Genomic DNA, 21,528 nt, shown 5'->3' on the forward strand with positions numbered 1-21,528 from the left:
AAGCAACTAAGTGAGACAGAGGTATGAAACATGACAGAAAAAGAATTCAGAATAAGGGTCCTAGAGTGCATACACCAGACGGAGGAAAAAGTCAACAACTTATTTAAGAAGCAAGAAGAAACAGATGAAAAAATCAACAGCTTATGCAAGAAGCAAGAAGAAACAGATGAAAAAATCAATTACTTATGCAAGAAGCAAGAAGAAACAGATGAAAAAATCAATAACTTATGTAAGACCCAACAAGAAATGAGAGCGATAAAGCTGCAATAAAAAACACCATTGAAAGCATTAACAGTAGACTAGGAGAAGCGGAGGACCGAATTAGTGAATTAGAAGACAAAGAAGCAAAAACACACCCAAACTGTACTGCAATTGGAGAAAAAATTAAAAGACAGGAGGAGAGCCTAAGGGAGCTTTGGGACAACATGAAGCAAAACAACATACGAATAATAGGGGTGCCAGAACAACAGAAAGAGGAACAAGGATTAGAAAACCTATTCGAAGAAATAATATCAGAAAACTTCCCTGAGGTGGGGAAGAAAAAAGTCACACAAGCACAGAAAGTCCCAAACAAGGTGAACCCAAAAAGACACACACCAAGACACATCATAATTACCATGGCAAGTGTTCAGGACAAAGAGAGAATCTTAAAGGCTGCAAGAGAGAGACGGAAAGTTACATACAAGGGATCTCCCATTAGACTATCAAATGATTTCTCAACAGAAACACATCAGGCCAGAAAAGAATGGATGGAAATTTACAAAGTGATGCAAAGCAAAGGACTGAATCCAAGAATACTCTATCCAGCAAGGCTATCATTCAAATTTGAAGGGGAAATAAGAAGCTTCACAGACAAAAAAAAGTCTAAGGGAGTATATCACCACCAAGCCAGCCATGCAAGAAATGCTAAAGGGTCTGGTGTAAAAAGAAGAAATAAAAAGCTCAGAAAGAAAACAGCCACACACAAAAAAGAAATGGCTACAAACAAGTACCTTTCAATAATAACTTTAAACGTAAACGGATTAATGCTCCAACCAAAAGACACCGAGTGGCTGAATGGATAAAAAACCATGACCCATACATCTGCTGTCTACAAGAGACCCACCTCATTAGAAGGGACTCACACAGACTGAAAGTGAAGGGATGGAAAAATATCTTCCAGGCAAATGGAAAGGAAAAGAAAGCTGGGGTAGCAATACTTATATCGGACAAAATAGACCTCAAAGTGAAGGCCATAACAGAGATAAGGAAGGCCACTTCATGATACTAAAGGGATCAATACAACAAGAAGATATAACCCTGGTAAACATTTATGCACCCAATGCAGGAGCATCCAAATACATAAAAAAAACTCCTGGAAGATATCAAAGGAGAGAACGACAACAATACAATCATAGTAGGGGACTTTAATACACCACTGACATCTCTGGATAAATCCTCCAGACAAACAATCAGCAAAGAAACAGCAACCCTAAATGACTCACTTGATCAGATGGACTTAATTGACATCTTCAGAACACTTCACCCCAAAGCCATGGAATATACATTCTACTCAAGGTCTCATAAGACACATTCAAAAATAGACCACATATTGGGTCACAAACAAAGTCTCCCCAAATTCAAGAAGATTGAAATCATACCAAGCATCTTCTCAGATCACGAAGGCATAATATTAGAAATGATCTACAAAAAAAACAACCCAAAATACTCAAACACTTGGAAGCTGAATAGCATGTTATTAAATATTGATTGGGTTACCAATGAGATCAAAGAAGAAATTAAAAGCATCCTGGAAACTAATGAAAATGAAAAGACAACAATCCAAAACCTATGGGACGCAATGAAAGCAGTCCTGAGAGGGAAGTTTATAGCTCTACAGGCCTATCTCAAAAAGCAAGAAAAAATGGTAGTAAATCATCTAACTCTACAGCTCAAAGAATTAGAAAGAGAGCAACAAGAAAAGCCCAGGGTGAGCAGAAGGAAGGAGATAATAAAGATTAGAGCAGAAATAAATGACATAGAGACCAAAAAAACAATACAGAAAATCAATGAAACCAAGAGCTGGTTCTTTGAAAGGATAAACAAGATTGACAAACCTCTAGCCAGGCTCACCAAGAAGCAAAGAGAGAGGACCCAAATAAACAAAATCAGAAATGATAGAGGCGAAATAACAACAGACCCCACAGAAATACAAATGATTGTTAAAAAATACTATGGACAGCTCTACTCCAACAAACTAGACAACATGGAGGAAATGGACAAATTCCTAGAAAAATACAACATTCCAAAACTCAATCAGGAAGAATCTAAAAATCTCAATAGGCCAATAACCTTGGAAGAAATTGAAGCAGTCATCAAAAAGCTTCCAGCAAACAAAAGCCCAGGGCCAGACGGCTTCACAGGGGAGTTTTACCGAACATTCAAGGAAGAACTAAAACCTACCCTCCTCAGACTACTACAAAAAATTCAAGAGGAAGGAACACTTCCAAGCTCATTCTATGAAGCCAGCATCACCCTAATACCAAAACCAGGTAAAGACAACACAATGAAAGAGAATTAGAGGCCAATATCCCTCATGAACATAGATGCCAAAATCCTCAACAAAATCTTAGCAAATCGGATCCAGCAGTATATCAGAAAGATCATACACCATGACCAAGTAGGATTTATTCCAGGGATGCAAGGATGGTACAATATACGCAAATCAATAAACGTGATACATCACATAAACAAATTGAAAGAAAAAAACCACATGGTCATATCAATTGATGCAGAAAAAGCATTCGACAAAATCCAACACCCATTTTTGATAAAAACTCTCAGCATGGTGGGAGTAGAAGGATCATACCTCAACATGATAAAAGCCATATATGACAGGCCCACAGCCAACATCATACTCAATGGACAAAAACTAACACCATTTCCCCTAAGAACAGGAACAAGACAAGGATGCCCACTCTCACCACTCCTGTTCAACATAGTCCTGGAAGTATTAGCCATTGCAATTAGACAAGAAGAAGAAATAAAAGGCATCCAAATTGGAAAAGAGGAAGTAAAACTGTCCTTATTTGCAGACAACATGATATTATACATACAAAACCCTAGAGACTCCGTCAAAAAACTACTAGACTTAATACATGAATTTGGCAAAGTAGCAGGATACAAAATTAATGCCAAGAAATCTGAGGCATTTCTATACACCAATAGTGAACTTGCAGAAAGAGAGATTAGAAAAACAATCCCATTTACCATCACACCAAAAACATTAAGCTACCTAGGAATAAACTTAACTAAAGAAGTAAAAGACCTCTACTCAGAAAACTACAGGACATTGAAAAAAGAGATAGAGGAAGACATAAACAGATGGAAGAACATACCGTATTCATGGATTGGTAGAATCAACATCATTAAAATGTCCATACTACCCAAAGCAATCTATAAATTCAACGCACTTCCCATTAAAATACCAATGGCCTACTTCAAAGATCTAGAACTAACTCTCCAAAAATTCATCTGAAATAAAAAAAGACCCCGAATAGCTGCAGCGATCCTGAGAAAGAACAAAGTAGGTGGGATCTCAATACCAGATATCAAGCTGTATTACAAAGCCACTGTTCTCAAAACTGCCTGGTACTGGCACAAGAACAGACATATAGATCAATGGAATAGAATAGAGACCCCAGGAATCGGCCTGAACCAATATGCTCAATTAATATTTGACAAAGGAGGCAAGAACATACAATGGAGCCAAGATAGTCTCTTCAATAAATGGTGTTGGGAAAATTGGACAGATATATGCAAGAAAATGAAACTAGACCACCAACTTACACCATACACAAAAATAAACTCAAAATGGATAAAGGACTTAAATGTACGACAGGAAACCATAAAAATTCTAGAAGAATCCAAGGGCAACAAAATCTCAGACATATGCCGAAGCAATTTCTTCACTGATACAGCTCCTAGAGCAGTTGAAACTAAAGAGAAAATGAACAAATGGGACTACATCAAAATAAAAAGCTTCTGCACAACAAAGGAAACTATCAACAAAACAACAAGAAAACCCACTGCGTGGGAAAACATATTTGCCAACGTCATATCTGATAAGGGCCTAATCTCCAAAATTTATAGGGAACTCATACAACTTAACAAAAAGAAGATAAACAATCCAATCAAAAAATGGGCAAAGGATCTAAATAGACACCTTTCAAAAGAGGACATTCAGAAAGCCAAGAGACATATGAAAACATGCTCAAAGTCACTAATCATCCGAGAAATGCAAATCAAAACAACAATGAGGTATCATCTCACACCTGTCAGACTGGCTATCATCAACAAATCAACAAACGACAAGTGCTGGAGAGGATGTGAGAAAAAGGAACACTTGTGCACTGCTGGTGGGAATGCAGACTGGTGCAGCCACTATGGAAGACAGTATAGAGTTTCCTCAAAAAACTGGAAGTGGAACTCCCATTTGACCCTGTGATCCCACTTCTAGGAATATATCCCAAGAAACCAGAAACACCAATAAGAAAGGATATATGCACCCATATGTTCATAGCAGCACAATTCACCATAGCTAAGATCTGGAAACAGCCTAAATGCCCATCAGTAGATGAATGGATTAGAAAACTGTAGTACTGCCAAAACCGGTTTGGCTCAGTGGATAGAGCATCGGCCTGCGGACTGAAAGGCCCCAGGTTGATTCCGGTCAAGGGTATGTACCTGGGTTGTGGGCACATCACCGGTGGGGGATGTGCAGGAGGCGGCTGATCAATGTTTCTCTCTCATCGATGTTTCTGACTCTCTATCTCTCTCCCTTCCTCTCTGTAAAAAATCAATAAAATATATTTAAAAAAAAAAAGAAAACTGTGGTACATCTACACGATGGAGTACTATGCTGCTGTAAGAAAGAAGGAACTCTTACAATTTGCAACAGCATGGATGGAGCTGGAGAGCATTATGCTAAGTGAAATAAGCCAGTCAATGAAGGAAAAATACCACATGATCTCACTCATTCATGGATAATAGAGACCATTATAAACTTTTGAACAATAATAGTTTCAGAGGCAGAGCTGCCTCACACATATTGTCAATCTGCAGCGAGAAGGCCGGGGAAGGTTGGGGGGCAGGAGGGAGGGGGGTAAGAGATCAACTGAAGGACTTGTATGCCTGCATATGAGCATAAGCAATGAACATAAGACACTGGGGGGTAGGGGAAGCCGGGGTATTGTCAAGGGTGGGAAAAAAAAGGACACATATGTAATACCCTTTGTAATGCTTTAAGCAATAAAAAAAAATTTTAAAAAAAAGAAAAAACTTGGATATACGTAAGAAAAAAAATAAAAAATAAAAAAAAAATCTATGAATCAAAACCTGGTCTAGGTACAGCCCCACCTGTAAATGGCCTCTCAGAGCAATACCATGAAACACAAGAGATAAATGTGAATGAAACAGGTACAACCAGCAACAACAATGATGCACTAGAAAGCAGACAAGGAAATGAACAATGTGCTCAAGAATCTGAGCAGGATGGTAAGACTGAGTGCCTGGGTTTGAAGGGGAACTGGCCGGTGGAGGTATTTGGTGTGGATAAAGTCACCAGGGTAGAACTTTGATAATAATTGGAATTATTAAGATGGAGAAAAGATAAAGAAAATTTTTATTAGAAGAGGCATTCACAGGTCACAGAAATTATTAGGAAACAACAGAATAGGACAAAATAGGAAACATAACAGAGAATGGGTAAACTGAAAAATCTGGTGGGATACTAAAGGCCATGACCAGGGGGAGACACGGAGACTCTGGGACACATGTAAAGAGGAGCTCACGCCCTGCCCTACACACCTACAGTGCTTCACCCTAGACACTACTGGGTCCTGGTTGGCAATGATAAAATAATGTAGAGAAATAAGTGTGAAGAGAGAAAGATACAGAGGGAAATGAATATCAATAAATATAAAAAATGGGGGGAAACACACAGAGAACTATGTCAAGGAAGAGTAAAGGACAATGAATGAAGAACTGGTAGAGAGTGGAGTAGGTAGAGAGAGAGGACCAGGCATTGTCTGATTTGGAGAGATACTGCAAAGAAGGCACAAAGGGCTATTCCTAACCCCATTGAAAAGGTAAGGTGTCCACAAAATAAAAATGGTCCTGGAACCCAGTCAGATAAAAGTAAGCCTCTCTTCTGAAAAGTAGAAACAAAAATAAAAACAAACACCCAGAGTTAATAGAGGCACACAATAAAGGACAGATTTAAGCAGCAGGAAAGGAGCGGGTGGAGGTGCTTTCCCTGAAGTGGCATTACAGGAAAAGGGGCTTGTTGATTGCAGTGAGGGTGCTCATTTCCTTGGAGAAGACTTCATTTATTTTAATTTTGTCCAGGAGTGGAGCCACCCCGCCATGGAAACCAAATCAATAACTGCTCTGTACACCTAGTGAATATAAAGGAGGAAGATCCGTCTTTAAATTCAGATGTTGAATGGGAAGCCCAAGCAAGGAATGACTGCAACCAGGCATCTGACATAATAGGTAAGACTGCCTGAAAGAATGTGTGCTGTGAATCCCAGGACCAGGCAAGGGTCTGTGATGTGTCATCAGGGCCCGTGGAGACAGTCCTGGTGGCCTTGGTTAGAGGTAGAAAGGGGAGGGAATAAGAGCCTTATGCAGTGTGCTCAGCAGAAAAATGTCCCCAGTAATTGGAAAAATAAACAAAAGCAGAAATGGTTGGTTTAATGTCAAAGAGATTATTTCTGTGCAGGAGAGGAAAATGGTGGGTGTAGGAGAAAAGGAAGAAAAATGAAGAGCCAAGATATTTATTAGAGGAGAGAGAAATAAACAATACAGACAAGGAGAGTTTTAAAGACATACCATTTCCAGGCATAATTTGTGAAAATTATTTGAGCCAATAGAAAAGTGAAGAAGTAAATGAGAATGGAAGAAAGAGTAGAATGATGGTGGGGACTGGAAGTGGATTAAGGATGGAGGTAGGAGATAGAGCGAGGATGGGGGTAAGAAGTGTGCTGCAGGATGGGCAAAGCTGCCCTCTGCACATGAACTTCTCCACCTTCTGCGTAGGACTTGGAGTAACCCGCAGGTCACACACATTTGGGCACAGACCAGGGGGACCTGAGTTAACTTAACTTCTAGATCTCCCTAGTGCTGTCATGAAGGGGTTTTCTGTCAGTGGGCTCCCTGGCCCCATTTTGAGACACTAAAGGGTTTTCTCCTCTATGCAGTGATCGACAGTGATGATTCCAGAGAATCCAGTGATGGAGATGTGCCCCCCAAAGCTTCCAGCTCAGCATTGAAAAGGAAAAGTGGTAAGGAGGTGGGAGCTCAAGGCTTGGGCTGCAGGAACCTGAATTAAGAGTTACTATTTCCATGCCCTCGCCAGTTTGGCTCAGTGTATAGAGCGTCAGCCTGCAGACTCAAGGGTCCCGGGTTTGATTCCAGTCAAGGGCACATGCCCAGGTTGTGGGCTGAATCCCTAGTAGGGGGTGTGCAGGAGGCAGCCAATCAATGATTCTCTCATCATTGATGTTTCAATCTCTCTTTCCCTCTCCCTTCCTCTCTGAAATCAATAAAAATAGATATTTTTAAATGTCAGGCAACTCACTAGTGGGCCACTTATGAAGGTGGAGAGTCACAGGTGTGTCAGGAGTCTGAAATAAGGGCTCCCGTTCTCTGCTGAACTTGACTCAGCCAGCTTTGACGCTGAGGTCAGGTGCAGAGGTCCAGTTCATGGCAGAATCCCATTCTTTTTGCTTAGCCTGACTCTTTTGGGAACTGTAGGAAGGCAAGAAATCATCATAATGTCATGATTAACATGGCCCTGTTGATTGTCATGGAAGATGTAGTAGAAATACACTCCTAAAATGGAAGTATCTAGCTTACCACATCACTAAACTAATCATTAATAATAATCACTGTAGTAATAAAAATTAATAAAGTCTTGATTTTGTACAGTGATATCCATCCCTAACACACCCATATCCTGTGGAACCCATTAAAGCTAACTATTCTTTTTTTTTAAAATATATTTTATTGATTTTTTACAGAGAGGAAGGGAGAGGGATAGAGAGTTAGAAACATCGATGAGAGAGAAACATCGATCAGCTGCCTCCTGCACATCTCCTACTGGGGATGTGCCCGCAACCCAGGTACATGCCCTTGACCGAAATCGAACCTGGGACCTTTCAATCCGCAGGCCGACGCTCTATCCACTGAGCCAAACCGGTTTCGGCTAAAGCCAACTATTCTTTTGCTTCTCAATAATAGTGTCATTTTGTCACAATCTTAGTGAAGCCTCAAAAGACAACTGATTCTACCACTAAACTGTTAGGAGGAAAAACATCAAATCAACTATTCATAACCCAACACATTTTTAAAAAATATATTTTTTTATTGATTTTTGAAAGGAAGGGAAAGGGAGAGAGAGATAGAAGCATCAATGATGAGAGAGAATCATTGATTTGGCTGCCTCCTGCACATCCCCTACTGAGGATCAGCCCCAAACCCAGGCATGCACCCTGACCTGTAACCGAACTATTTCATATGTCAATGCTCAAACATTGAACCATGCCAGCCAGGCAACCCAGCACATACTTTTTATGTATGTCTATGCTTTAGCATGTCACAGGCTTATACAGTGATGTCATACAAACTTTTGCACAAACATCCTCATAAAAATCTTAAGGATATGAAACCTGGTCCTATCTCTGAGTACAAAGGTGTTTAAGAGTATTTTTCAAAATGTTATCTAATCAAATAAAAGATAAACGTGCAAACTGACTGTTCCTTCGCTACACCTTAAGCCACACTCACCAGCCAATCAGAGCGACTATATGCAAATTAACCCAACCAAAATGGCGGCAGGCAGCCACGGAACTGGAGAGAGAAGGAGGCTTGGTTGCTCCAGTGATGGAGGAAGCCAAGCTTCCCACCTGTCCTGGCAGGCTCTGAGCTCCACTCAAAGCTACAAAGTTTCAATTATAGAATGTAAATAAATCTCAGAACAAACAAAAAAAAGAAAAAAAGGCGAGGCTCGGAGCTTCCGTTGCTGGGGGAATTGGCCAGCCTGAAAACTATCCTCAGCCCCTCACCCAGACTGGCCAGGCATCCCAGTGGGGACCCCCCACCCTCAAGGAGGTGTGGCCAGCCTAAAAACAGCCATCAACCCCTCACCCAGGCTGGCCAAACCTCCATGGGGTGAGGTTTGCAGCTGGTCACACTCCTTTCAGGGTGGGGGGATTCCCACTGGGGGGAGCTTGAACAGCCTGCAAACAGCCATCAGCCCCTCATCCAGGCTGGCTAGGCACCCCAGCGGGACCCCACCCTGATCCGGGACACACTTCAGGGCCAACCAGCCGGCCCCCACCCATGCACCAGGCCTCTATCCTATATAATAAAAGGGTAATATGCAAACTGACCCTAACAGCAGAATGACTGGGAATGACTGGTCACTATGACACACACTGACCACCAGGGGCCAGATGCTCAATGCAGGAGCTGACCCCTGGTGGTCAGTGCACTCCCACAGGGGGAGCTCTGCTCAGCCACAAGCCAGGCTGCCAGCTGCCAGTACACCGGTGGTGGTGGGAGCCTCTCCCGTCTCCTCAGCAGCACTAAGAATGTCAAACTGCAGCTTAGGCCTGCTCCCTGCTGGCAAGTGGACATCCCCCGAGGGCTCCTGGGCTGCCAAAGTTATGTCTGATTGCCAGCTTAGGCCTAATCCCCGGAGGAGCAGACCTAAGTCAGCAGGTGGTCATCCCCCGAGGGGTCCCAGACTGCAAGAGGGCACAGGTCAGGCTGAGGGATCACGCACCGAGTGCACAAACTTTTGTGCACTGGGCCTCTAGTTGAGAAATAAAGGAAGACCGAGGGCTGATTCTGAAGTCCTACTTCTCAATGTAGTAGGTTTGTGGTTGTGGTTACTTTAGAAGAAAGAAACAACAAATCAAAAACCTTTATAAACTCAAGCCTTCTGCAGTATGAATCATCCTAAAATTTGTGGGGTTTTTTAATCCTCACTGGAGGATATTCCTTCCAATGATCTTTAGAGAGAGTGAAAGGGAATGAGGAGCAGGGAGAGAGACAGAAAGAAAAATAAAAAACATTGCCGTCAACTAGTTGCCTCCCACACTTGCCCCAACTGAGGTCAGAAAATGAAACCTGCAACTGAGGTACATGCTCTTGACCAGGAATTGAACCAGCGACCCTTTGGTCATAGATTGATGCCTTAACCACCAAGAAAAACCAGCAAGAGCAAATTTGTAAATTTTTTTTTAAATATATTTTATTGATTTTTTACAGAGAGGAAGGGATTGTGGATTTTGGAAACAACTCCATTTCAGAAAAAGCCAAGAAGAGAAGAAGTAAGAATAAGATTTTATTTGCTTTTGATGTGAGAAAGGTACATGCCCTTGACTGGAATCGAACCTGGGACCTTTCAGTCCACAGGCCGATGCTCTATCCACTGAGCCAAACCGGTTTCGGCAAATTTGTAAATTTTATTTAATCATTTCCATTTTCTCACCACCACCTGTTTGTTGTAGGTACTGTGGATTTTGGAAACAACTCCATTTCAGAAAAAGCCAAGAAGAGAAGAAGTAAGAATAAGATTTTGTTTGCTTTTGATGTGAGAAATAAGTTGTATAATGCCAGTGTTTCATCTTTATTGTTATCCTATATAATAAAAGGGCAATATGCAAATTGACCAATGGGACCACTGGGAACGACTAGTTGCTATGACGTGCACTGACCACCAGGAGGCAGACGCTCCACAGGAGCTTCCCCCTGGTGGTCAGTGTGCTTCCACAAAGGGAACTCCACTCAGCCACAAGCCAGACTGATGGCTGCAAGCACAGTGGCGGTGGCAGGAGCCTCTCTCATCACCTCGGCAGCACTAAGAATGTCCGACTGCAGCTTAGGCCCACTTCCCAGGTGGTCTTTTCCACAGGGGTCCCGGACTGTGAGAGGGCACAGGCCGGGCTGAGGGACACCCCCCACCCCTCCAGTGCATGAAATTTCAATTACAATATTGTGGTAGGTAGAACAATGGCTCCTCAAAGATGTCCCTGTCTTAATTCCTGAAACCTGTAATCTGTTTTCTTACAAAACAAGTGGACCTTGCAGATTTAATTAAACTTGGACCTTAAAATGGGAGAAGTTATCCTGCATTACCAGGGTGGCCCCAATATACTCCCCTAGTCCTTCAAAAATGGAGAATCTTTTTTTGGTGTGGAGAGAGGAAGAATGGTCAGAGAGACACAATATTGCAGCTCTGAAGATGGAAGAAGGGCTCTAGCTAGTTTAGCTCAGTGGATAGAGTGTCAGCCTGCAGATTGAAGGGTCCCAGTTCAATTCCAGTCAAGGGCACATGTCGGGGTTATGGGCTTGATCCCCAGTGGGGGGTGTGCAAGAGGCATCCAATCAATGATTCTCTCTCATCATTGATGTTTCTATCTCTCTCACCCTCTCCCTTCCTCTCTGAAATCAATAAAATATTTTTTTAAAGATGGAGGAAGGGGATAGGGAATGTGGGTGATCTTAAGAATCTGTAATTCACACAGCATTCACCTCCTTGGGCATGATGTGAGATAGTAATTACAAGAAATTACCCCAACACTTTTACATGAATTGAAATGCCCATTCGTGTGACTTTCCCTGTACTCATGGACCTGTGAATAGAATTCTACACTGAAAAACTAGTCTGTTTATAATTCAGTACAAAATTGACTTAATTACAAAGGTTTAAAGTAAAATTTGCTTTTCCTACCCACTATATTTTCTGTTGCAAAAAAAAAAAAGATACATTGAAGAGAAATAGAAAAGATAAAGATTTCAGAAATTCAGTGATGTTGAACTTCTGTGTGTTCAGAATCTAATCAAGATTTTCTCCTAAAACCTCCAAATTCCTTTGGGAATTTGAAAGTACAATGAATTTAAAGATTATTTGGGGTAGAATTTAAACATTTTAAAGGAGAATGACCTATGCATTTATTCAAGTCACCTTTTTTGTTCTTCAACAAAATTTTATAGCTTTCTTTCTATAGATTGTGCATGTTTTTACTTTCCCTGTCAGATTTGCTGAGATATAATTTATATACAATAGATTTCATCACTTTAAAGGTTTAATTGAATATGTTTTAACACATGTAGATAGTCATGTAAACCAACATGATCATGACATAGAACATTTCCATCATCCACAAATATCCATTTGTGTCCCTCTTTGCACCCCCTGGTCTTGAAACAGTGAATCTGTTTTTATCACTGTATTTTTCTCCCAGAAATTTCATATAAATGAATTTATACAATATATAGTTTATTTATGTCTATTCTTTTTTACTAAGCATAATGCTGTTGAGACACACTGATATTGTTCTGTGTATCTGCAGTTACTCCATTTCTATTGCTGAGAAGTATTCCTTGTATGAATAAGCAACTGATTTATCTATTTGCCTTTTCATAGGCAGTGAGCTATTTTCATTTTGAAAAAAAAAACAATGAGGAACATGATCATACAAATATTTGGGTAAATATATTTTTTATTTTTCTTGGATAAATACTAAAAGAAGTACTACTAAGTCATATTAATTGAACGTAACTGCATGTTTGATGCTTTGTGAATCTGCCAAAGTATTTTTCAAAGTGGTTGTACCCTTTCATATTTCCACTAGCAATGTTTGAAAGTTCCAATTGCTCTGCATACTCACCAGTACTTGGTATTGTTATTTTTTTTTATTATACCTATTCTTAGGAGGCATTTAATGGTTTTTCTTGCAATTCTAATTTGTATCTCCCTAATAATTAATGGTACTGAGCAACTTTTCATTTTCTTGCCATTATCCACAGATCCGTTTTGGTGAAGTATTTATTGAAATCTTTTACCCTTATTTAATTGAGCTATCTCTTTTTTTGTTTTGTTTTGTTTGTTAAAGAGTTATTTATTTGTCCTGGATGCAAATCCTTTGTTGGTTATATCTTAGAGTCTGAAAAAGCTGACCTTTTCATTTTCTTGGCACTATCTTTTCAAGAATAAAATTTTTAATATTTGATGAAGTCTAATTCAACAATTTTCCCTTTTATAATCTGTAATTTGGGGTTCTATTTAAGAAATCTTTGCCTAATTTGAGATCCTGTTTTCTCCAAGAAGTTTTATGGTTTGATGTTTACATTTAGCTCTGTGATCCAGTTTAAGTTAATTTTTGCATATGATGTTAGCTAAGAACTCTTTTTTTTTTGTCATAGAGATATTCAATTGTCCCTGCAAAATTCGATGAAAATACTATCCTTTCTACATTGAATTAATTTTATTTCACATCCATTTGAAAATAAATTGGCCATATGACTTTGAGTGTATTTCTGGAATTCTTTTTCTGTTCCATTTGCCTATATGTCTACCCTTATGTCAATACTACAGGATCTTGATTACTGTAGCTTTAGAATGAGTCCTGAAGTCAGGTAGTAAGACCTACAATTTTGATTCTCTTTTTCAAAATGCTTTTAGCTCTTTTAGGCCCTGTGCATTTGGATTTTTCTTCTATCTTTAATTTTAGATACTTTTTAAAAATTGGTTTCACAGACGAAGGGAGAGGGAGAGAGATAGAAACATCAATGATGAGAGAGAATCGCTGATCAGCTGACTCCTGCACACCCCCTACTGGGGATGGAGCCCGCAACCTAGGCACATGCCCTTGACTGAAATAGAACCTGTGACCCTTCAGTTCGCAGGCCAATGTTCTATCCACTGAGCCAAACTGGCTAGGGCCATTTTAGCCTCTTTTAAGATGTCACTTTCCAAGGTTCCTACTGAGCTCCAACCATATGGCTATGTTCTAGGCCCTAGCCCTAGGCCATCCAAAAGATAAATGGAGAAAAGCAAAACATATCTTCCTGCAGAATGCTAGCCCTTTTGTGTGAAGCTTTCCTAAAGTTTCCCTCATCCCACAAAAATAGTTTGTTCTCATCTTACTCAACAAATCTTAAGCTGGTGATCCTACCAACTATTAGGGAAGTTATGAACTATAGTGTTTTGTCTGGACTCTGACATCTCTGAGAATGCAGATATTCTGTTAGTAAATTAAGAATTAAAATGGGTATCTGGAACATGACATGAAGAATTTATTTCCGTAACTCTTTAAAAGGTGTTGAAAGTCCCTTTGGAACCTGTGTGACCAATATTCGTAAATGTTCTAGGTCACTTTGAAATATGTACATTTGAACTCCTTGCTGGGTTCCGGCTTCTCCCTTCATAAAGGCTCTTTATCAAGCACACTGTTTAAATTTACTGGATCAGTGGTAAATTAGGTTGTATTTGTTCCATCATGTAGGATAGAGATGTGTTAAGTTTTCCAAATGATTACATTTGCCAACTCCTCCATGTTCTGTTGTTTTACATTAAAATTTTGATGCCTTTTATGATTGTTATAACTTAGATACCTTCTCATTTTATAGTTCCCCTTTATCCTTATCAATGCTTTTAACCTTCAAATCTTTTTTTCCAGGATGCTAATAATGCTACATTAACTTCTATAGTTCTTACCCCTTTTCATAGATCCCCACTCCATGCAACTTTGTTTTGTGTCTCTTGTAAAAACACAGCTTTTTGTAATTTTATCAGATAATCCTCACCTTTAAATAGTTATGTTTTATTTGGTACTTTCATTATGATCCCTGATATATGTGGACTTATACATCTATATTATTGCTAACCATTATTTTTGTGTGTTTCTGTGTCTCTTTCCTACTTTCTGAATGATTGAGATAGAATTTTATATTATACCTTTTTCTCCACTGTATTCTACTTTTTTCTAGGCCATCCAAAAGATAAATGGAGAAAAGCAAAATATATCTTCCTGCAGAATGCTAGCCCTTTTGTGTGAAGCTTTCTTAAAGTTTCCCTCATCCCACAAAAATAGTTTGTTCTCATCTTACTCAACAAATCTTAAGCTGGTGGTCCTGCCAACTATTAGGGAAATTGGAGGTAAATTTTCTATAATTTCTTTAACCATGCCTTAATCTCAACAGATAACAAGGATCTTAGCATGGATTCCTGCAAATTCAACATCCCATCTCCATCATTTAGCTATTGTTACTAAATTTCTTCTCATTATAAATTTTGAAACATTGTCATCTACTTAAATTTGTCATCATTTTATGCACATCATTTTATGTTTCTTTTTTCATTTCAACTTTGGTCTAGCTGAATAAATCCTTGGTTCTTTTTGTCAGAGTGTCTAAATGTTATATGTGCAAATTTGCCTTTATTTTGAAAGAATTTTTTATTGATTTTTCTATATAGAGAGAAAGATAGATGATAGATAGATGATAGATAGATAGAAATCTATGTGGAAGAGAAACCTCTTGTATGGGCTCCAACTGACCGGGGAGCAAACCAGCAACCTAGTAATGTGCCCTGATAGGAATCAAACATACAGCCTTTCTGTGCAAGGGACGGCACTCCGACCAACTGAGCCACACTCTACAGAAATAATTTTTTTGCCAAGATTAAAAAATTCTAGGTCAATGTTTATTTCTCTTCAGTATACTAATATGATTACTGCATTGTCTTCTAGACTCTATTGTGTGGCTGATGAATATTCTGCTTGCATTTTAACTGTCACTTTTTGGTTAATAAGCTATTTTTTTTTTGCCAAAGTATCTTTTTCCAACTTTTGAATTATGAAAACTTTAAGGCTATTGAAAAACTTGAACAATTTTACAGTAAACATAGACTCACAATTAGCATGTATTGTGCTTACTTTATCTCATTTTTGTCCATCTATCCATTTCTTGATTCGTCTACTAACCGTCCTCAACTTTGAAACATTTTAAAGTTGCAGACAATAATACACTTCCCCCAAAACACTTTAGCATGCATATCATTAACTAGATTCAATATTTGTTTGTATTTCTTTTTCTTTTAGATAAAATTTACAATGAGATGTACAAATACTAGATATTTCATTCTATGGATTCTTATTAAAGTGTTCTCCTGTAAAATCCTAATTGTTATCAAGAGACAAAATATGACCATCACCCTAGAACTTAAACAGCTCTCCTCTGAGGAGGACACTTTACTATCCTGGGATAATTAAGAGGGAGATGCTCTCTATTTTATACTGGTCAGAAAACAAATTTGCCCTCTGACTTGGGGAGCTGCATTAACTCTAGCTTCTAAAACTCTTTGCTATTCACACATCCTTGAAAAGATACTCTGGGGCATGTGGAATTGCATGGAGAATTGGGTCCTAACAAATTCACCTCACAAAGCACATTCTGGCTATTTCCCTGTGAGGACACCACTCCACCAGCCAAGATTAACCTGACCCCTGGAGTCTAGTAGTATATTCATTCAAGTTGTTTCCTTCAGAATTTAACAAATGTCCTAAACCATAATTTCTTAGGTCTCCTATGACCACCGCTATGGTGCAAGTCACCATGGTTGCATGAGGGAGGCAAGTGAATGCCTGGCTTTCACACAGGAAATGCAATCCCAATGGCACAGATGGTGATCCTGAAACAGAGGCATTTATACTTGTTCAGGTTCCTAAAAGGAATATATAAGCCATGGGTAGGGTTGGTCCCTGATCACCTGTAGCCTTAAAATTTTCAGCTCTGTTCATTGTTGATGGGTTTTGGAAAGAGATGGGGGCAATATAGTCTATCCAATCTGTTCTACTTCTTCATGATGTCTCCCGCAACCCTTCATCCAATGACTGGGAATCAGTGAGGGGACCATGTCCAGAAATGTTCTGCCTGGGAGATGCTAATACTGGCAGCAGCCCCTGATTCCTCACATCTGATACTGAATGGCAGAATCAGCACCTACATATGTGGTGGGAGAGTGAGACAAGAGTGATTTCTTTTAGGACAGTCTTGAAAGACAAATATGGTTAGTGCTCTTCCACCTCCCACACCTCCTAGGTATTGCATCCTCAGGTGCCTGGATCTTTTGCTCTTCCTTTACTACCAAAAATATTGTGGGGGTGGGGGAGAGGAGGAGAGATAAAATATATTGTGTACCATTCCATTGACTGTAACTTCATCTCTTCATCTTTCATTCCAATAATCTCATATCGTCACTCACATTTTTCATCCGGGAGAGTCAGATACAAGCAGGGAAACGGCATTCCCCAAAAAATATAACCGAAATTATATCCAAAATCTCTAGGCACTCTGAAGAGTGGGGAAGAGCAATGCATCCTCACCAGCAATGGTCAGAACAGAATCCAGATTTTCACAATTGATCTATATAATGCTATTAATTCCCCACCACTTTTGTCCTTATCACAATGCAGGAAGGAGCTGATCCCTTTCTGCCTAGATTGGGGAAAGTTGCCTTCAGTGACAAAATACCCATAATAGAAAAGTGTGTGCACAGGAAGAGACGAGGTCATAGAGTTAGATGATCAGAGCATTGCGTGTAGCCTTTTATAAAGGGCAGACTGTAATGGTCCAGCAAGTCATGCAATTTGCAGATTGTTCTTGCGCTTCCTCAGCTCCTCTTTCAGCTTTGGAGAAAGTTGATGTGAGGGACAAATGAGGCAAAGTAGAGAACATGAATAGCAGGTAGACACTATCTTCAGGGTTAACTCATTACTATCCTCTTCCTGAGTCAGAACTCAAACGGGGAGATACAAGTATAGTCTCTGATTCTGTCTCCAGCTAGCTAACTGCACTGGAAGAGCATAGATGGAGACCTTCCTTCAGAACATGACAGCAGCTGTATGTTTCATTGTCATGGAAGAATCAGGGGAGGGGATGACTGCATTGAGAGTTACTACAGTTTTATAGAAGCCTGATGTCTCTGCTCAGGCATTCTGATTGTGAGATTTGAGAGTTGAGATGAGAGTAGGCATTCTGTTGTTGTGCACCAAAAATGCCACTGACAGCAAGACTTTGAAACTCTGGAGATTTCTGGGATAAAGTTTCCTAAGTACTCCTATGTCTTTATAGAAACAATCTCAACATGGGAGGAAGTTGTATTTGTGCAGTTGTAAAATGAGACACCATGAAGAATCTTCTTTTTCAGGGGGAAAACTGCACACAGATGTGGAAGTGGATTATACAGCTGAAATACTTCCTGTGACCTGTGGGGAGAAGATGGGCATGTTAATTAAGAGAAAATTGAAACGAGGTAAGTTTCAAGGTCTACTTTCACTTATAAGCCCTCCATGAAAGAATCACGAGAAGTAATGGAATCACCCATGTAAATTACCCATTGTTTAAGGAATTGGGGCCCCAATTTTTTCTTGAGAAGAGGTAGGGCTCTCTAAGATGATGTTTTTACACTTTAAGAAATGGTGCATATTAAGTGCTCACTTCCACATGGATGTATCCATGAGGATGCCCAAGGAACCAAAGAGAAGTGCAGAAACGTCAGTCTGTGGTGGAAAATATTGCATACTTTATTTTGAATCAGCCTCCACCTTCATATCCTATACCCCTTCTGGAAACCATCAACAAGACAGGGTGTTTGTTGTAGTGAGGAGTTCACAAAATTTAGAATCAGAAAACCTGAGTCCCAGCCTCAGCTCTACCAAGAGTGTCTTAGTAACGAATGGGACTTTTCTGAGCCTGAAACTTCTCATCTAATAAATGGATAATAAATAAAAACCTGCCCCCTGGTGTGACTTTGAGACAATGTACATAATGACTGTAAAATGTTTTGTGATTTGAACATTATAAAGCTTTCCAATAGTTGTCTATTATGATGAACCCCATATCAGATTAATCTTAATGTGGGTATGTGAAAAAATAATATGTTTGCATCAAAACTATTTTTAAACAGCTTTACTGAGATATAACTCACATATATACTAGTAATTCACCATTTTAAGTGTAGAATTCACTGTTGAGCTTTTTGTTTCTGTTTTGTTTATTCACAAGATTATAAAACCATCATTACAATCTAATTTTAGAACAGTTTTGTCCCCCACTAAAGGAAACACCATGTCTCTCAGTAGTCAATACCCACTGCCACCTCACCCCACCATCCAGCCCTAAGCAACCACTCATCTATTTTATGATCTGTATACTGGCCTATTCTAAATATTTCATATCAATTGACTCATATAACATGTGCCTTTCTGTGACTGGTTTTCACTCAGCATGATGTTTTCCAGGTTCATATGCATATATCATGCATTATACTTTATTCTTTCTTATTGTCAAACTAGAAGCCCGGTGCACAAATTGTGCACGAGTGGGGTCCCTTGCCCTACCCCACAATCAGGGCCAATCAGGGGCATGTCGCCCAGTCCCGATGGGGGCCTATGGGGGCTGGTGGGCTGGGGAGTGACCATGGGAAGTTGGCTGGCCGGCCAGGGAGGGACCACAGGAGGGCTCCAGGGAATGTCCAGCCCTCTCACCCAGTCCCAATCAGCCAGACCCCAGCAGCAAGCTAATCTATCGGTCGGAGTGTCTGCCCCCTGGTGGTCAGTGTGCATCATAGGGAGCAATCTGTCAGACACTTAGCGTATTATGCTTTTATTATGTAGGATAATATAATAGTCCATGGTGTGAAGACACAGTAACGCATTTATCTATCAGTTTGGGTTTTCTCACCCTTTCACTATTATGAATAATGCTGTTTTGAATAAAGATTTTGGTGAACCTGGTTTTTTAATTCTTTTCACTAAATACTCTGGAGTGGAATTGCAGGGTTATATGGCAATTCTATGTTGAACTTATTGAGAAAAATCAAAACTATTTTCCACAGTATGGCACCAGTTTATATTCCCACCAGTAAAATCTGAGTGCTCTCATTTCTCTGCATCCTCACCAACACTGCTTATTGTCTATCTTTTTCATTACAGCCATCCTAGAAGGTGTGATGTAGTATCTAAATGAGGTTTTTATTTCCTTTTCTCTAATGAATAATGTTATTAAGTATATGACTATCCTTTATCTATATATAAGTAAAATTTTCCACTGAATAATATTTCATAATTACTTTAAAGTCAGTTATCCATGATTTCACATAAGAAAAATATCAGCCCAATAATGCCATTGAACTGGAAGGAAATCATTGTAATACAGGGCACAGATGTTGCCTTAGTGTCATTGAGAGCAGCAGGGCAGGGCCTCCATTTCAGATTTCACTCCAAAGTAGAAAATCTCCTTACATGGTATTTACAGGATGGGTTTGGGGATTCTCAAGTATAAAAGGTGAGGCCACACTCTTCTGCTAGTGATCTTGTACCCAAATTGGATGCCTGTAGATCCAGTGTCTGAGCTCTGAGGACAAGGTGGTTTCAGGATCAACTTATCTCGGTCTTACAGGAGCCACGGTGAAGTGTATAAGGAGAGAGGATGGAAATTGGTGCACCCCCAGGGAATTTGAAGTTGAAGGAGGCTATGGAAAATCAAGTAACTGGAAGAACAGTGTGTACTGCGGTGGGACAGCCCTAAAAAACCTGAAAGAGGTATTCCAGTGAGTTTCCTTGTTGTATTAGAAGAAAAGGTCACTATTTGCTCACCAAATATATGTTGAGTCATGGCTAGAGCCCTGAGGTCCCCTAACATTATCCTTTCCTGGAGGGAGGCACCCCACACTCATAAGTCAGTACAAGACAGCACATTGATGTTGTCAAAGGGGCTCGGTTGGGGCAGGAGCCTGGAGGAAGAAAAGGTCATTCTGACTAAGGTGCTTGCAGACAACTTTTGCCACTGAAAGAAAGGAGACAGTTTATGCCAAACAAGTGGTCAGAAGGCACTCCAGAGAAAGAATGGTGTGAAAACGAGAACCACGACTAACATGGCTCCACAGGTTGAGGTAGATGGATTTTGTGTGATAAGGCATAATTCATCAATTGGGGGTCGGGGGGGGATTGGATGATTTAATGCCAGGCTAAGGATTTTAAACTCATAGCATAGACAATGCAGAACCAGGGAAGTCTCCTGAGGTGTGAAATGACATATTTGAAACAGTATCTCAGATAGCATGGGGCCTGGAAATGACTTCACTGTCTTTCAGCCCAAGACACCTATAGTGAACCCACAATGCTCAGCCCCAATGTCACCCCTCTCTGAATATTCCCTGACTGACCTGCCTTGTCATCCTTTCTCTGGCCTCTCTGACCACACTATTAAGGCCCTTCTCACAGTTTTATACTTATCCTTTCATGCAAACCCTTGCTCTCCTAGATCCCTCTAGGGTTTATACATCTTTGTGTGCCCAACATTGTGCAGAGTATCTGACACCCAATAGCTGTGGGACATGTGTGTGTAAGTTGAGCAGCCCTGGTGTGAGTGGCACTGGTGGGAATGGAAAGGAAGTGAAAGCTGTCAAAAAGATTGTCAAGCCCTAACCGGTTTGGCTCAGTGAATAGAGCGTTGGCCTGCAGACTCAAGGGTCCCAGGTTCGATTCTGGTCAAGGGCATGTACCTTGGTTGTGGGCACATCCCCAGTAGGGGGCGTGCAGGAGGCAGCTGATCAGTGTTTCTCTCTCATCAATGTTTCTAACTCTCTATCCCTCTCCCTTCCTCTCTGTAAAAAATCAATAAAATATATTT

At 40.1% G+C, this 21,528-nt stretch overlaps 2 protein-coding genes across 4 annotated transcripts in view; both read left to right on the forward strand.

Annotated features, from left to right (window-relative positions):
• LOC102425711 (nuclear body protein SP140-like protein) overlaps window positions 1–21,528 on the forward strand; it is a 310,769-nt gene that overhangs the window by 208,425 nt on the left and 80,816 nt on the right. The window lies entirely within an intron of this gene.
• Window positions 1–21,528, forward strand: part of LOC102427278 (nuclear body protein SP140-like protein) — a 67,527-nt gene that overhangs the window by 35,224 nt on the left and 10,775 nt on the right. For 2 of the 3 annotated variants that reach the window (XM_023762229.1, XM_023762232.1), the window contains exons 5-10: window positions 5,386–5,535; window positions 6,388–6,534; window positions 7,242–7,325; window positions 10,560–10,613; window positions 18,044–18,148; window positions 20,296–20,438. In XM_023762229.1, the coding sequence (XP_023617997.1) occupies window positions 5,386–5,535; window positions 6,388–6,534; window positions 7,242–7,325; window positions 10,560–10,613; window positions 18,044–18,148; window positions 20,296–20,438 (683 nt within the window). The remainder of the gene's footprint in view (window positions 1–5,385; window positions 5,536–6,387; window positions 6,535–7,241; window positions 7,326–10,559; window positions 10,614–18,043; window positions 18,149–20,295; window positions 20,439–21,528) is intronic. The other variant, XM_023762238.1, reaches the window with a different exon arrangement.

The sequence above is a fragment of the Myotis lucifugus genome, unplaced genomic scaffold, assembly GCF_000147115.1.
Source record: "Myotis lucifugus unplaced genomic scaffold, Myoluc2.0 scaffold_3, whole genome shotgun sequence".
Classification (NCBI taxonomy): Eukaryota; Metazoa; Chordata; class Mammalia; order Chiroptera; family Vespertilionidae; genus Myotis; species Myotis lucifugus.